This window comes from Cotesia glomerata, linkage group LG10 (assembly GCF_020080835.1).
Source record: "Cotesia glomerata isolate CgM1 linkage group LG10, MPM_Cglom_v2.3, whole genome shotgun sequence".
Lineage (NCBI taxonomy): Eukaryota > Metazoa > Arthropoda > Insecta > Hymenoptera > Braconidae > Cotesia > Cotesia glomerata.
Genome location: NC_058167.1, coordinates 11023665 through 11041184, shown reverse-complemented (window position 1 = coordinate 11041184; position 17520 = coordinate 11023665). Strand labels below are relative to the sequence as shown.

General features: G+C 23.8%; 2 protein-coding genes across 5 annotated transcripts in view; both read right to left on the bottom strand.

Annotated features, from left to right (window-relative positions):
* The window catches only part of LOC123273111, a 23323-nt gene extending 10592 nt beyond the window's left edge, over positions 1-12731 (bottom strand). The window contains exon 1 of the mRNA XM_044740326.1: positions 12712-12731. The gene's annotated coding sequence lies outside the window, so the exon portion shown is untranslated. The remainder of the gene's footprint in view (positions 1-12711) is intronic.
* LOC123273109 (CDK5 and ABL1 enzyme substrate 2) lies at positions 2135-17520 on the bottom strand. 4 transcript variants are annotated; one of them, XM_044740316.1, is made up of 12 exons: positions 17144-17520; positions 16212-17063; positions 11078-11458; positions 9589-9654; positions 9198-9321; positions 6140-6267; positions 5868-5906; positions 5482-5567; positions 5274-5383; positions 4940-5046; positions 2634-2838; positions 2135-2542 (listed from the first exon to the last, which is right to left on the bottom strand). In XM_044740316.1, the coding sequence occupies exons 2-12, from the start codon at positions 16679-16681 to the stop codon at positions 2402-2404; spliced, it is 1857 nt and encodes a 618-aa protein (XP_044596251.1). In that variant the 5' UTR covers positions 16682-17063; positions 17144-17520; the 3' UTR covers positions 2135-2401. The 4 variants fall into 4 exon arrangements, with proteins under 4 accessions (XP_044596251.1, XP_044596250.1, XP_044596253.1 ...); XM_044740315.1 differs by having other exon boundaries at positions 16212-17520; XM_044740318.1 differs by lacking the exon at positions 9589-9654 and having other exon boundaries at positions 16212-17518.

The following is a 17520-nucleotide window of genomic DNA, read 5'->3' as shown; positions in this document are numbered from 1 at the left end:
TAGTACTTAGTATAATCCAGATTACAATGAGTATAATCCAGATATCACGCAGTATAATCTGGATTTTTCTGGCTACTATCTGAAATTTTTTTTCACCACAGATAATACTGAGTATAATCTGGGATGATACCCAGTGTCATCTTGTTCTTTCCGTGTAGGGACCGGCTGTTAAGAAATTTTTTTTTTAATGATCAAACTTTTTTATTTTATGTCTTGTGAAGCTATTTATCAAAATTTTTTATAAAAACTTAATTTTTTTTATGTGCCCTTTTAGCTTTAGGCACTACTTTTCTAAAAGCTATAAGGGCGCATGTCTTGAGTTACGCCCTTTTAGCTTTAATATACTCGAATTTTTTTTTTTACAGATCTTTGTGTTTCGAGTGATTTCAAGAAGAATGACAAAAAAAAATTTTTTAATGCGCCCTTTTTGCATTAGTCACGCGATATATTATGCAAAAACTTTCTGCTTTATAACAATTATTAATGACATTAAAATTAGCAGTCACTTGACCATTTTTTAATTTTTTTTAACAAACAAATTTGTTATCAATTTTTTTCTCATTTTTTTTTTAATATAATTTATTTGTTCAAAAAATTTATAAATTATCAAATATCTGCTAAATTAATTTTCCTTAATTAATGGCATTAAAATTAGCAATCACTTGGCCATTTTTTAATTTTTTTTAACAAATAAATTTGTTAAAAAAAATTGCATTTAAAAATTTTTAATAAATGCAATTATTAAACAATATAAAAAAATAAACATTAATTTTTTTGTACTCATTTTATTGATGAGGATATTATAATATACATGATTCAAGGACTCTTGTATAATTGTCTGGTAGTATAACGTGTAAATTTCATAGAATATATATAGATAGATAATATAATAAAGAATTAATAAAGAATCACAATGTTCTACTGCTCCATAATTCATTATACAAACGACAACATCCGACTAGAATTGATACATTACTTAATATATTAATGGATTAATTAATTATTTTATACAACTGATTGTTTTATTATTTTTTAGTATTTGATTTCATAAATATTTAATTGAATTTTTTTAAAGACAAAACTATTCACATAACTATAATAATCATTCTGTTCTATTGAGTGGAAAAATATTTTTAATTTTACTGAAAAATTAATTATAAAATTAACTGACAAAAAATCATTACTCTAATTATAAAAATTAATTGCTTATAATTCTATACAATTTAATCCATAATTTTTTACAGAAAAAACTTATATATACATATACATACATTTTAACATATTTTACAGCGTAACATAATAATAATAATAAATCAAATAAACAGAATAAAATAATTGAGCAAATTGATATTTAACTGTACTAAAAAAAAAAAAAAAAATAGTACGTCATAAAAATAAAAAATATACAATAAAATAAATTTACATTAACAATTTAAAAATAATTACATAACAATTTAATTTATTAATTCTAATAGATATTTTTTGTCGTTATTTATAATTAAAAATTTTTTAATTTAAAAATATTTTCTTTCTTTATTTTTTATTTTTTATGAAAATGATTTTATGACAGATTTTACAATGATTTAAGTCCAATTATAAATAATTAAGTAAATAATTAAATTTTAATAATTTTTTACACCTATAATTTTAAAATAAATAATTAATTATAATAAGTACTAAAAATTGATTATCAACAGCAAATTTAATTTTTTTTTTTTTTAATAAAAAAATAAAATTTCTAATAATTGGACTTGAATAATTATTACTCTAATATTAAATTGATAGACAAATATATAAATGGGATTTTATGATTTTTTTAATATTTAATATGTGTTTATAAAACCCTAAAAAGTTAAAAAGTAATTAAACATTTTTTTCCCACCATTATTAATATCAAACGCTTAATTTTTTTTTTCCGCGTAATAAATTTTTTTTAGCCAGACGGAAAGAACAAGATGATATTGGATATCATCCGAGATTATATTGAGTAAAAAAAAATTTCAGATAGTAGCTAGTATAATCCAGATTATAATGAGTATAATCCAGATTGTAATGAGTGTAATCCAGATTATAATGAATATAATCCAGATTATAATGAGTGTAATCCAGATTATAATGAATATAATCCAGATATCACTGAGTATAATCTGGGATGATATTCAGTGTCATCTTGTTTTTTCCGTGCAGATAATTATATTTTTTTGACTAAAAACTCTTTGTTAATCTATGAAAGCACGTCAAAAATAATTAATTGAGTATATTTAAGGTACATTATTGCTTACGCTTGTGTTAATTTATAAATAATTTAAGCCAGAAGAGAATAAAGGTTGGACGAAGTATTTGTGTACTATTTTCCAGACAAATAAATTTTAAACTTTATCGAATGAATAAGTAAAAGAGGTCAAGATTCATAGATTAATCGTTGATAGTGAGGAAAAATTTCCCACGTTGGTAAATGTAGTCCAAATTCAAGTGCGACTAGCACAGCAAATTCCGATGCAATAAGATCCTTACGGTGTAAACGGAATACACTCTCAGTTCTCTGTAATTATTAATATTATTTTATTATTATCAGATAAGAAGATATTGGATTATTTGATAATGGAATACGGATATTTAATTTATAAAATTACCTCAATAAGTGATTTAAGCACTTCACCCTTTACGTCATTAAGCTTCGCTGCTAATAGTAAACAAGCTCCGGCACATAATTTACGAGTTTGTTTCGTAACAACATTACGTAGTATAAGCTTCTCAAAGTACACATATGCCATTGCAACTGTCAATAGGTCTATTCCATACTCTAGTTTTGCTATTTTTCGCATTTCACGCTTCAAACTAGAACAAAAAAAATATTTTAATTAATAATACTAAATTTAACCGACGTTTTTGACTTTTTGATTTTTTTTTTAATTTATTAAATTAGAACTAAAAAATATTTTTTTAAAATTAAACTTATAGTTTTTCTACAAATGAAAATTTTTTTTTATTTTTAGATTAATTTGCCATTAAATTAAAATTCTTTTTTAATTTATATTTTATCTGACTATATGTAATTTTTTTTTAACTCTAATTTACAAAAAACTTTCGAAGGAGATTTAGTGACAAAAAAAATTTTTTTTATTATTTAAATTTTAATTACTAGATATTTTTAATTTTTAAATAACTTTATATGACAATTGCTTTTGTATTTTAGGATAAAGAAAAATTTTTATAAAAAATCTAACTAATTATGTTTAATATTAATAATATAAAGTAATTGTGCTTTTAAAGCCGCAATTATTTTAATTAAAATACTATTATTTTTAGGAATTAAAATATTTATTATTAACAAGAGTTAAAACTATAAAAAATGTAAAGAGTTTTGGTTAAAAAAAATTGAGAAAAGAAGAAAAAAAATACATAGTTATACTCAGTAACATCTGAGGTAAAAAAAAATTCAGATCTGGATTTTTTTAGATTTTTCTGGATTCTATCTCAATTATATCCAGTAAAATTTTAGATATTATTAAGTGTAGTGCAAATAAAACCTATTTTAATTAAACGGAGTTTTATTACTCTCTAAGTATATCGCGTGACTAATGCAAAAAGAGCGCATAGCTACAGGTTAGTAGGGATCCATGTTAAAAGGGCGCATAAAAAAAAATTTTTTTGCCATTCCTCTTAAAATCACTTGAAACACAAAGATATGTAAAAAAAAAAATTCGAGCATCCTAAAGCTAAAAGGGCGTAACTCAAGACATGCGCCCTTTTAGCTTTTAGAAAAGTAGTGCCTAAAGCTAAAAGGGCACATAAAAAAAATTTATGTTTTCTTATAAAATTTTGATAAATAGCTTCACAAGAAATGAAATTAAAAAATTTAATAAATAAAAAAAAATTTCTTAACTAACGGTCCCTATACGATTGTAACTTTATATTTCTCTCTTAGAAAAAGAAGAATTTTGAAAAAAAAACATTCTGCTACGTAATAGATTTTTTAATTATCTATTTCATAGCAGAGCGTTTTTTTCGAAATTCTTATTTGTTTAAAAGAAAAACATAAAACTACAATAGTTTTATAATTATGAGTGCAACAAGGATAATACCGTTTCTTACAGTGAGTGCGACGCGAAAAAAAGAGGAGATCGGCTGTTAAGTACTTAAACAATATTGAAAAAATAATAATTTTAAACTATTTTTATACAAGCAATAAATAAATAAATTAATCGAAAACTAATGAGATTGAAATAATTTTCAAATAAAAAATAAATTACTACAATCACGCATATTTAGCAATTTTTTGAAAATATTTTTAATTGTAATTTTAAGAGAGTGTATGTTTAGTTAGAATATGCCTCTCTCGTGTGACTCTACCGTTTTTTTTTTAATTTTTAGGCTAAAAATAAGCATTTTTATGAAATATTTAGAAAAAAAATTTATAGGCCCTTTTAGCTTTAGGTCATAAAATTTTCAAATTCCTAAAGCTAAAAGGGCGAATAATAAGAGATATACGCCCTTTTAGCTTTAGGAAATCGATGCTTCATTTTTAGGCGAAGAATATGTCAACCAGTCGATTGGTGATAAAAAAAAAAATTATGCGCCCTTTTACCTTTTGGCACGCGATATATTTTTTAAAATAAATTTTAAAACAAGAATCTTAAAAAAAAAATTTACTTTAAATTAAATTGCTTATTAATTTTTCCAAACTATGATTAGAATTTTTAAATAATTTAATTAATTTTTTCACGTATATTTCATTTATCAATTTTATAAATAATTATGTTTAATTGATTATTCAAGTAAGATTAATTTTACGTAAGTGTTTAGCCCAATTTTCTTCCTCAACTCAATAACTCTGAATTAAATTGAATTAACTTTCTCAAAAGTAAATATCAATAAATGCGCATTACGTAATAAATTATAAGACAATAATAATAAATAATAAACTTTAATGACAAACCTGCGTAATTTACTGAGGGTTAATTGAATATGTGGAAATTTCTCCTTGAATTTATCATTAAGTTCCTTTTTCAAATCAGACGGACGTACATAATCAATAACCGATGCCTAAAAATAATAATAATTTGATTAAAAAAAAAAAAAAAAATTAAAAATAAATATTCTTAAAATTAAAAATAAATATTCTTAAAATTAAAAATAAATATTCTTAAAATTAAAAATAAATATTCTTAAAATAAAAAATAAATATTCTTAAAATAAAAAATAAATATTCTTAAAATTAAAAATAAATATTTTTAAAGTAAAAAATAAAATTTTTATGAATATTAAATTACCATATAAGAAGTAAATGTAAGAAGTGTACGGTGTTTCCCAGCAATTAATTCGGGATCATCTAATAAATTTGGATTGTACTGCATGATTCCATGTTCATCCCAATCGTAATCTGAATAAATAACAATTATAAATAAGACTAAAAGTTTAAATAATATTTTTATATTTTATATTTAAATTAATAATAACAATATTAAAATATTTCCATACTTTTACTGTCATTGGTAAGCGATAACGGTGGAGAATCAGATGTCACGGGTTGCCCTCGGTGCGAAGTAGTATCGTAAGACAGACACCTGAAACAGATAAAAAAAAATATTTAATAATAATATAATACAATAACAATAATTCACGTTATCTATAATACGTATTATTGACTTATTTTTTTATTTAATAAAATAAATATTAAAGCATTAATAAAATTAATTAATAATTATTTAAGCAAATAATAAATATTAAAATTTATTATTTCAACTCGATTTCATGCAAAACAAATTTTTCGTATGATCAATCATTATCTAATACACAGTTTTGATATAATAATAATTATTATTATTACTACTGTAAAATTAAATTAAAAAATATACATGGGTTACCATTTAGTATGGTCCTTATTCCAAGCTATTGTTTTTGTCCTGGAAAGTGTGATTGATATTATTAGAAAAAATTGTAATGCAATTAATCAAATCCTCATTCAAATTAATAAAGCTATTTTAATTGTTAGTAAAATAAATTATAATTTGTTTTTTTTTTTTATAAAATTTTCATTTGAAATTTATTAGTTTAAATTTATGGTTAAATATATATATTTTTTTTTAATGCTTAGTAAGCAAAATGATATGATAAATAAATTTATATATTTACATACCTTGAAACATTATTGTGTTGCTTTGGAGCAATATGATTGAGTTCAATACCCTCGTTATCATTTGTGTGAATTTTTCTCTCACGTTGAAATTGTCGTGACGGCACCAATAATTGACCATAGGACATTTCCTATTTTTTTGTAAAGCAAAAAAATAATTGTATTTATTTATTACTGTTTATTATAATTTAAATATATTTTATTTAATAAAATAAACGAGACATTTTTAATCTTATCAGTGAGTAATATTTTTATAACAAATAAGCACAGGAAAATCTGTAATTGTAAAAAAATTGTGATATAGATACTGGCAAATTAAAAATAATTTTAGTGTATAAAAATTATAAATTATTATAAAAAAATTAAAACTTGTAAGTGAATCGATTTTTTTAGCAAAATTTGATTTAATTACTTGCTACTGTTTTATAAAATAAATTTAATTTTGACTCATTAAAAGCTTATAATTTTATCAACTCTAAAAAACTAATTTTATATAAAACTAAAAATTAAAAAAAAAAATCTTTTTTTTTTATTGTTTTCAATTTTTAATGTTAATATTTTCTGATCTTATTGAATGAAAAATTTTAAACTTGAATTATTAATTTGAAAATAAAATTTTGAAAAAAATTTTTAAATTTTCATTTATTCAATTTGTTTCATAAGATTTTTTTTTATTTTTTTTGAGGCCATGCAATTCTCTATAGTCATTCACTTTTGTTACGCAACAAAGTAATAAGAATAAAAAAATTTTAGCAGTTGATTTTATCAGTCTCAATAAAAATATTTATTTAAGCCTCGGAAACAAAATTACTCCCACACAAATTTTATATTGTTTTTTATAAAAGATTTTATCCTCTATAAAACTGTAAGAATAATAAAAAAAAAAAAAAATCAATTGATTAAATAATTTTTTTCCGTAAATAAATCCCTGTTGCGCAATAATTAAATTTTATCTTTTCAACAAAACATAAAAATTTTAATGAAAAACAAACGACTTAGTTTATAGAGAACTACTTTCCATAATGAATTGTATTTTATCTATTATTTAAGAGCTAACTTGTTTGAATTATTTATTATCAAAAAATCCATGCATTCATTATTTTTCTTTAGATTAAATTTTATTACCATTAATAAATCTTCAATGTAAAAAAAAAATTTAATCTATTATTAAATAATTGTTTTCAAGAATTCATATTATTTTTTATTCGTACTTTGTTAAAAAATAAAATAGTCTGAAACAAAAATAAAAATAATAACTAGCAATCTTACAGTCACTATGAGACTGCCGTGACATGTGAACTATAAATAATAAAAATTTGCGTTATTAAAAAATGACTTTTGTTAAAGATATAAGCTCATCCCGATGCTACACTCATCAAGAGCTTTCATTTGAGTACCCACATGTATTTTTGATATATTTTTCATATATACATATATATAATATATAAAAATATATAAAATATATGAAAAATTGATGTGGGTACTCAAATGAAAGGTCTCGATGAGTGTAATGTCAGGATGAGCTTATATCCTTAAAAATTTCAATAGTTCACAAGATACAAGGTCATTTCTTAATTACATACATTTTTAAAGATATAAGCTCATCTTGATGTTACACTCATCAAGAGCTTTCATTTGAGTACCCACATGTATTTTTGATATATTTTTCATATATACATATATATAATATATATAAATATATAAAATATATGAAAAATTGATGTGGGTACTCAAATGAAAGGTCTTGATGAATGTAACATCGGGATGAGCTTATATTTTCCAAAATGTCAAGATTTCACAAGATACAAGGTCATTTCTTAATTACTGAGATTTTTAAAAATATAAGCTCATCTTGATGTTACACTCATCAAGAGCTCTCATTTGAGTACTCCCATGCATTTTTGATATATTTTTCATATATTTATATATATAATATATATAAATATATAAAATATATGAAAAATTGATGAGGGTACTCAAATGAAAGGTCTTGATGAGTGTAACATCAAGATGAGCTTATATCTTTAAAAATGTTAATAGTTCACAAGATACAAGGTCATTTCTTAATTACAGACATTTTTAAAGATATAAGCTCATCTTGATGTTACACTCATCAAGAGCTTTCATTTGAGTACCCACATGTATTTTTGATATATTTTTCATATATACATATATATAATATATATAAATATATAAAATATATGAAAAATTGATGTGGGTACTCAAATGAAAGGTATTGATGAATGTAACATCGGGATGAGCTTATATTTTCCAAAATGTCAAGATTTCACAAGATACAAGGTCATTTCTTAATTACTGAGATTTTTAAAAATATAAGCTCATCTTGATGTTACACTCATCAAGAGCTTTCATTTGAGTACTCACATGCATTTTTGATATATTTTTCATATATACATATATATAATATATATACATATATATAATATATATAAATATATAAAATATATGAAAAATTGATGTGGGTACTCAAATGAAAGGTCTTGATGAGTGTAACATCAAGATGAGCTTATATCTTTAAAAATGTTAATAGTTCACAAGATACAAGGTCATTTCTTAATTACGAATCTAGAGATAGAGAATTTTCTAATATAACCTAAATACCTATCATCATAAATTGACTATTGGTAAAAATGATATGAAACCTTGAAAAGGCACAAATTCAAGTCAAGACCTTTCCAACGATACCAAATTAAACCATTAAAACCCATTTTATCATATAAACACACTGGCTGCAAAATTTTGCTTACTCTCTTAATAGTATAGATAATAATTTAAATAGTAAATATATAACAGGAAGCCAGCGATAACTTTACAAAATAGTTTTAAGAATGCAAAACAAAATTATTGTACATATAACTATCAAATTAATAAGCATTTTAAGAAGAAAAAAAGGTCAAGTTTATATTTCATGATAAACTAGAAGCGGTATTAAATGACTTAAAAAAAAAAAAAAAAGAAAATAATGATTATGAAATACAAAATTCTTTAAATATTTTATACAGCAAGCTTGAAGCATAATTAAATGAACACGAAAATTTACCTGTCCATCTTTAGCGCGTTCAATTCCCAATAAACCAAATGGATCTAAATTATCATTAATAGCCGAAAGCGGCCTTGGACCCGATGTATTTCGTCTACGACCAGTATCTCTACGTAGTTCAGACCTAAAATATAAATAACAACAAATACAAATAAATAACATTATAATCTTATATATATTTACATTAAGATAACTGCTTAAAACATCTATCGTAATTAAATATATCAATAATCAATAATTGATAATATATAACTAAATATAAATATTAAAAAAAAAATAATTTAATAAATCGTGCTAAAATTGCAATAAAAGCTTGTATTAAATATATAAAAATTTAATAAGTGTGGCGGAACGAGTACACGACTCTATCTAATAATATCCATCGAGATACCTGCGTAGAATTCGATTAGAAACACTGATGTTTATGAACCCAGGTATACTCGTAACACTTGAACAGCTAATTAAAAATAATAATCATCAATTTAACTTATTAAAAAATAATCCTAAATTAATTAAATAAATTATCAGGTAAATAATAAATAATCGGTGTTAATTCACGTGATACTTGATGGCCCTATCTAGTGAAAAAGTGAATTATTAATGAAAAAAAAAAAAATTTTGCGATAATATTCTTAGAAAATTATTGATAGATTAATATCTCAAGATTAAAATAACTACTTTTCAATTATTGTTATTATAATAAATATTTTTTTTTTTTTTTGATTAATTTATTGTTGTTTTTTAATAAAAAAATTTAATTTTAATTATAAATATTATTAAGACGCTTGAAAAATTTAATAATGCGAAATTATTTTATAAATTTTAATTACATCAAATATTTCAACTGCTTTCATAAATAATAATTTAAATATTTTTATTTTTTTTCAAAAGTAAAAAAAAAATTTCTTTAATATATTTTTAGTAATTAATTGTATTTTTTTTTAATTTTCAGATGTTTGCTAATTTTAATTTAAAAAAATTTACTATTATTTTTTTTTCTACAAATACAAGTTAAATATTTATAAAATAATCTGAATACCAAAGGATAAATTAAAATAAATAAAGTTATCAACAAATAATATTTATAAATGTTTATATTAGTTAAAAAATGTTTGAAATATTAAATATTTATTTAATAATTATTACCTTTTTAAAAAAGTTTAAAAATTTTACTTTCTAACATCTATCTAATATTTATATCTTAAAAATTAAAAAAAAAAATGATATTAAAGTTAGCAGTCTCTAGAGAATTTTTTAATTTTTTTTAACAAAAATATTTATTTCAAAAAATTATTTTTAAAAAATTAATTAATTTTTAAAAATTTTCACGTGTCAATTAAAAAAAATTTTTTTTTGCTATGATTTATTTGTTAAAAAAATTCTAAAAATAATAATTTTATAATAATAATAATAAATATCTGCTAAATTTATTATCATAAAAAAAACTGTAAAGTTATGCAAGTAAAACATTATAATAATAAAAATATTTATAAAATAATCAGACGTTATATTATCATTATTATTAATATTTTTCCAGTTATCCTATCACAAAGATATTTAATCATAAAAATATTTATCCCAAGAATACTAACGCTTATTTTATAAACTAAGGTAAAAGACCCAGTTATTGACACTGGTCTAGTTACTGACACTTGCAATTTTATTTTAATTAAAAAAAAAAAACAAATCAACTCTAATAAATTAATAAATATAATTTTTGAGTAACAGATTTTAAAATAATTGATTTTTTGAGATTTTATTTTTTTAATTAGAATAAAATTGTCAAACAACTAGGTCAATACCAGGGTCTTTTACTTAAAAATGAAAATAAAATAAATAAATAAATCTAAAAAAAATTATAAATAAAAATTAATACTAACCAACTGGTCCGTTGATTTTTATTGTAAGGCAAAGCTGAGAAAACAAGAAAAGGAACTTTCTTGGTAGACACCAAGACAAGTCGATCGTCTCCAAACTTGTGCCCAGTTGTCGGACGTTGCATGATCCGTAATTCCCTTGTTACTTCAGGAATAATAACAGCATTGGCTGTGACACAAGCTTGAACATTGCCGATAGCTTTTCCTTTATTTTTGGAAGAAATCGACTTAGATCTCTGGGAGCCAATGCTTTCAGTGCTGCTGTTGTAATGGTGTTTTATGTCTTCAGACAGAGTGGATGTTTGATGGACTATACGCTTTTTGTGGTACAGCGAGCCCACGCGTCTTTCTGGTAGTGAGTATTCACTACCTGCCGTTCCAGCTCTGTTGATTAAAATAAAAAAAAATTAATAAACTCGGTTTGTTATTCAGGTCCATATCCCACGTTAAATATAATTGACATCAGATTAATCAGACCAAAGCTGTTGTTTTATGTTGATTTATTTATTGCAACGTATCGTTGCACTGATAGAAGGATTTATTTGTATTAAATAATATTTGTTAGTAGTTAACAAATCATTTATTAGAGACCACTTTTTAATATTAAACAAATATTTCTTAGTATTTAAAATGATTTGTTTATATTTAATAAATCTGATATTCATTTATTAAATATTAATAAATCTTTTTAAATACTAAGAAATATTTGTTAAGGACTAACAAATGGCTTCTAATAAATGATTTGTTAAATATTAACAAATCTTTTTAACTATAAACAAATCCTTCTATCAGTGTGGTTATCACCAACTTCTTCAGGCACATCTAAATGGGTACTAGCATATTTTATTAAGTCATTAATTAATTTACAAATACCAAAAATAAAATATTTCCCTATTGTTAATCTAACGTTTAATTATTTCATGTAATTTACTCATTATTCTATCTTTTTTTTACTTTAATCTACACGGAAAAAAGTAAACTGTAATAAATAACAGTCGATTTATAATAAGTAATGATCAACTACTAAAAATTACCATTTCAAACAGTAAAATCGTGATTTTACTATTCACTATATAATATTTACCATTTAAACGTTACAATTTACTCTTTACATGGAAGAAAATACTATTTCAAACAGTAATATTCGCTATGTAAATGTCTAAAATGTTAAAATATAATAATTAAGAATTCCGACTTTGATATTTATCATTTCGTACCTAAAAAATGATCTTATGATATGTAAAAAGTATAAAATAAAGTTACTAAATTTCTAATACGAGCAACGTCAATATTTACAAAGTAAAATGGTAAATTTTAAATGCAACGCTAAAAATCAAACTGTAATTATTGACTTGCTTGGACCGGTAAAATGTATATTTTAAAAGTATAATTTTTACTGTTTCAAATATTAAATTCTCCCAGAGTGAGACCCCCTTCTTTTTCATCTGAGTTCTTCTTCTCCTCATAATATAAACTATAGAAATGGCAATTTTTACTATTTGAAACTGTAATTTTTTAAGATGAAAGAGTCATTATTTACTATAGTGACAGCTACTAATCACTTATTTTGGATATTAAATTATAAATTGTGGCTTTTATATTTTCAACATTAAGTTCTGTAACATTCATATTTTTGCCACCCCGATGTCCGCTTTACTGTTTGAAACTATAAAAATTAACCGGAATCCAAGTAAATATTACAGTTTACTTTTTTTTAACCCGTTCCTGCCTTTACGGTCATTTTTTTCTGCTAGTATAAATCTAATTCAAGTGGATGGTAATATTCCATCTTCACTAACAATTTGGGACAGATCGTCCGTGGAGAGTTAGAGGTCGATGGGTAACCATCGAACTTGAACACTAGTTAGCTGGTGAATGCTAGTATCTGTTTAACTCAATTGCACGCCTCATAGCGCGAAGCGCGTGAGGTTGTGCTTTATACTCGACTCGTCAAGGTCAAGCAATTTTGTGATCTTTAAATGTCTCTATCACAACCATATTACACTTATACAATAATATAAGTAGATGTACACGGAGAAAACACTTAAATTAAACCATCTTTTACTTTCTAAAATCATTTCATGTAGCTATTTTAAAAAAAAAAACGTTTTGAAAAAAATTTTACGTGGACGTCCGGATGTCACCCCATTTTGGATGTACCAATGATTACTCCCAAACAAATTGATATTTCAAGACCGGACCTTTTTTATTAGTTTACGAATGCGATGAACTAGGTCCGTATTTCATATCAGTAGCCTAGTTTACGTATTTTTTTTTTTTAATTAAATTTTTATTAAAATTTATTACGATATAACCGTACAAAGACAAACGAATTTTTCGTATTTGTCACGTGAAAACTATGGCGCTACTTGATAAAGCTAGATTTTTTTAGACTGCGTGCGCATATAACAAGAAAAAAGGGCGCTGATATTTAAAAAAAAAAATACTGTAAGAAATTACTTAATTATAATTTTCTTTTTTTTTATCAGTTACACAATTTATTTTTTCTTAAAAAATGAATGAGCGTTATGAGGCGTGCACTTTTGGATTTTCCAAACTTTTTTTTTTAGTATTAACGATGGAAAGCCACTGAGAATGAAGAGCAACTTATGAACTTATGAAAAAGTCCATGAAAAATTAACCAAGCCAGGAATCGAACCTGGATCTCCCCGATTACATGTCAGGATGCTTTTACCATTAAGCTACCGGGTCATTCTCCACTTACTTCTTCTCAGTATACTCTTAACTCTCAGTAGCTGTTAATACTTGACTTTACCAAAAGCTGCTCTTCATTCTCAGTGGCTTTCCATCGTTAATACTTAAAAATTGAGTTGAACAGATACTAGCATTCACCAGCTAACTAGTGTTCAAGTTCGATGGTTACCCATCGACCTCTAACTCTCCAGGGACGATCTGTCCCAAATTGTTAGTAAAGATGGAATATTACTATCCACTTGAATTAGATTTATACTAGCAGAAAAAAATGACCGTAAAGGCAGGAACGGGTTAAAAAAAAAAGAATTATATTATCACGGTCGGAAAAATTAGTAGAAATCACAGTTTACTTTTTTCCGTGTACTTGTTTTTTCAACATTAAATTTTTTTAACTCTTTAGATATGATGTATAAAGCCGATTGGTGTCTGTTTTCTAATAAATAAATAAATAAATAAATTTAGTTATAAATCAAAAAAAATTTTTTTTATTTTAGAAAATTTGACGATTTTTTTTTTCAATTAAATAAAAAAAAATCAGCCCTGTCCGGGATGAGCGGGAATAGTTGTCAAATTGATTGAAGTTTTTTTTTGAGAAAAAAAAAATAAAAAAAAAAGTGACGAATTTTGAAAAAATAACGATTTTGCTCAAAACAACCGATTATTTTATAAAATTGATCATATTTAATTTTTTTTGTGTATTTTTTCGAACAGTTCATTCAAAAACAAACATTTAAGGAAGTATGAGCACTAGGCGGGGTGGGGATAGGTATCGACTCTAGCGTGGTAAGGAGAGAGCAGTAACCACGTTATTTTTCTCAATATATAGATATACATTTAACATTTGCTAATGGCGGCATATATTTTTCTTTTAATTAGTACACTTTAATTAGTCGGGCAAGTGTAAATTTTTTTGAATTAAATTCATCACTAATATATTTACTTTCATTCATAAGTTTTTTAAAAATATTCACCGACAGTTTTACGAGAAAAATACAGAAATGTATCAATGTTTGGAGGTTACTCCATAAGACCAATGTTAAATTGCTTAACTTCAAAGTTAATTATTTATTTAAATAATCGGGCAATCTCTTTCAAATTTTCAGAATTTGTTTAGACATATTTAAACTTTATATTAAAAAAAAATCAAGCCTTTTATCAAAAGTTGTCTTGGTGCTCGTACTTCCTTAAAAAAAAAAAAAGGTACCTAAAGGTCAATGTCTAAAAAAGTTATGGCTATTTGAAAATAAAAAAGCCATTTTTATGAAAAATTTCTAACTTTTTTTGGGTTGGATAAAAAAATTTGAAAAAATTTTCATAAATGTCTTTCAAAGGGTAGAAAAAAATAGAAAAGTTTCAGCTAAATCTAAAGAGGTCGGGTTCAAAAGTGGTCGATTTGGCATGGAATACCCCACATGGAAAGAAAAATTTCTTGATTTGAGAACAAAATTCTAAGCTCAAGAAAATTTTCGGATGCCTGAAGGAAGACCGAAGTTGTGTTGGCCAAAGTAAAAATTTTTCTTGAAATTCTATTCTTGTTGAAAGTAATTTTTTCTTTACTCAAATTATCATAAATACTTGATACAATAAATTTTTATATTTGATCAAGATTTTTAGATACTTTAAGGAAGCATCGCCACCTACTTCAGCTGAGAAAAAAATTTTCTCACCTTGAGAAAATTTTTCTCTTGAATATTTGATACCCATTTTATATTATTTTAGCGTGCAATTATACATATTGAATGAAAAAAAATGATGAAATATAATTAATCAATAAAAATATTAATGAAAATTTACTTCTATCTTTATATTTAATTTTTTGGAGCAAGAGAGAAGTTTTCTCAAGACAAGAAAATTTACTTCTGTCAAGAACTAAATTTTTTGGAGCAAGAGGCTGAATTTTGTCAAAACAACAAGATTTTCTTGACTTAAATAAATTTTCTTGGATCAAGATACGTATTTTTTAAAGCAAGAGAATTAATTTAGTTTAAATAAGTGAAATTTCTTGTCAAAAAAAATTTTTTTTTCGCTCAAGAAAGTAATTAGAAAGAAAAATATTTTCTTGCGTGAAAATGAAAATCAGTAACACGTGTAAAATGTATAAAAAAGACATATTGTCAATAACGTTGTGTTGAAAAAATGTTTAGAGTAAGAATATATTTCAAATGTTTATATAAATTGTATATATTGGTAGGATTATTGTATGATTTATAACTAAATTAATTAATTAATTAATTAATTAATTAATGATTTAATAAGATATGCTTGTAACCATTTATATGTACCTGAAGAAGTTGGTGATAATCAACGAATCGTTGCACGAAAGTGAAATAAATAAATCACCAACTTTGGTCTGATGTGAATTATATTTAAAAATGAATATAATAAAAATGATTTTGATTATGTAAGAAATAAAATAATATACCTTTCACGAAAAGAGCCGGGTATTGATGAGAGCAATGGTTGAATCCGCTCTTGATCAAGCAAAGCAGAGATTGTATTTTTAGCAGAAGTGAAAATTCCATCAGAATCAGAACTAATAGAATTATGGTCATTAATTGTTTTGTGTGGCAATTCACCAGAATCATTGTGTTTAATTTCTGAAATATATCCTGGCACGATGTCAACAATATCATCACCAAATGTATCTGTTACTACCAATGTTTCATTGTATTTTAATATTTCATTAACATTGGGATCACCGTTGCCATTAGAATAATTATTACTGCTATTAATAATATTATTTATGTGAATTTCACGACGGTGTATAGCTCCGTTGTGAGGTAGTAATGAAAAATTAGTATCCCGATGACTTCCATCTAATGAAATATTTGATAGAAATGTTATTGCTGCAAGACGTCTACGTGATTGATTTTTTTTTTGGGCTGCTGCCATTCCAATTAATTTACACTTTTTTTTTTTTTTTTAATTTTTCAATTATTAATTATTAGATATCAGTGCAGTTTTACAAATCCTTTTTTTTAACATAAAATCCAATGATTTACAAATTTTTTTTCTCTTCAGAAATAAAATTTAGTTAAAAAAAAAATAAAAAAAAATAAATGCACTTGCTGGTATTATAAATATACAAATAAATACCAGGATCACAATTCATTGTCACTATTTATTGGATATTTAGTTCTAATAGTCATCACTGTTGTTAAACTACCCACATCTAAATAATTAGATTTTATTAATTTCGACATTTTGTTTGTGTTTTTAATTGTTGTCACTAGCGTTAAAATATTATTATTGTAAGTAAAGTTATTCTTTATCACTGTAATAAACATTAAATTTTTAAGTATTTATTTTATAAGTACGTATAAATTTAAATATAAATATAAATATAGACACTACATGTTATATAGCCAAGAGCAACTCTTTATTCCGTCATACTTATTCACAGATTGTTGTCATACTGGAGATGTGTAAGAGTTGTTATGATATATATCCAGAAAAAAGTACTTCTACGAGTTTTGCCATTGGTGACGTAAGTGTCGGCTTGGATTTTAACCCTAGATTATTATATTTACGTTTTACCTGATGTTGAAAATAAATTTTCAAATATGGTTTGTATTGTTTATGATATTCTTGGCTCTCTCTTGAGAAACAATTGTTTATTAATAGTCGTTTCACATGAGTAATGTCAATTAATAACTTTGTTTTATTTTTATTTTGTATTTATAGATACTTTTCGTTTTGTTATATATGTCACTAGACCTTGGAATGATTGA

Excerpts from the sequence above, each read along its gene's own strand:
- LOC123273109 (XM_044740315.1), bottom strand. The coding sequence starts at position 16,681 with ATGGCAGCAGCCCAAAAAAAAAATCAATCACGTAGACGTCTTGCAGCA. Across the intron at positions 9,655-11,077 it reads AAAAATCAACGGACCAGTTG|CTGTTCAAGTGTTACGAGTA; the intron begins GTTAGTATTAAT and ends ATTTTTAATTAG. Across the intron at positions 2,839-4,939 it reads ACCCTCAGTAAATTACGCAG|TTTGAAGCGTGAAATGCGAA; the intron begins GTTTGTCATTAA and ends TTTTTGTTCTAG.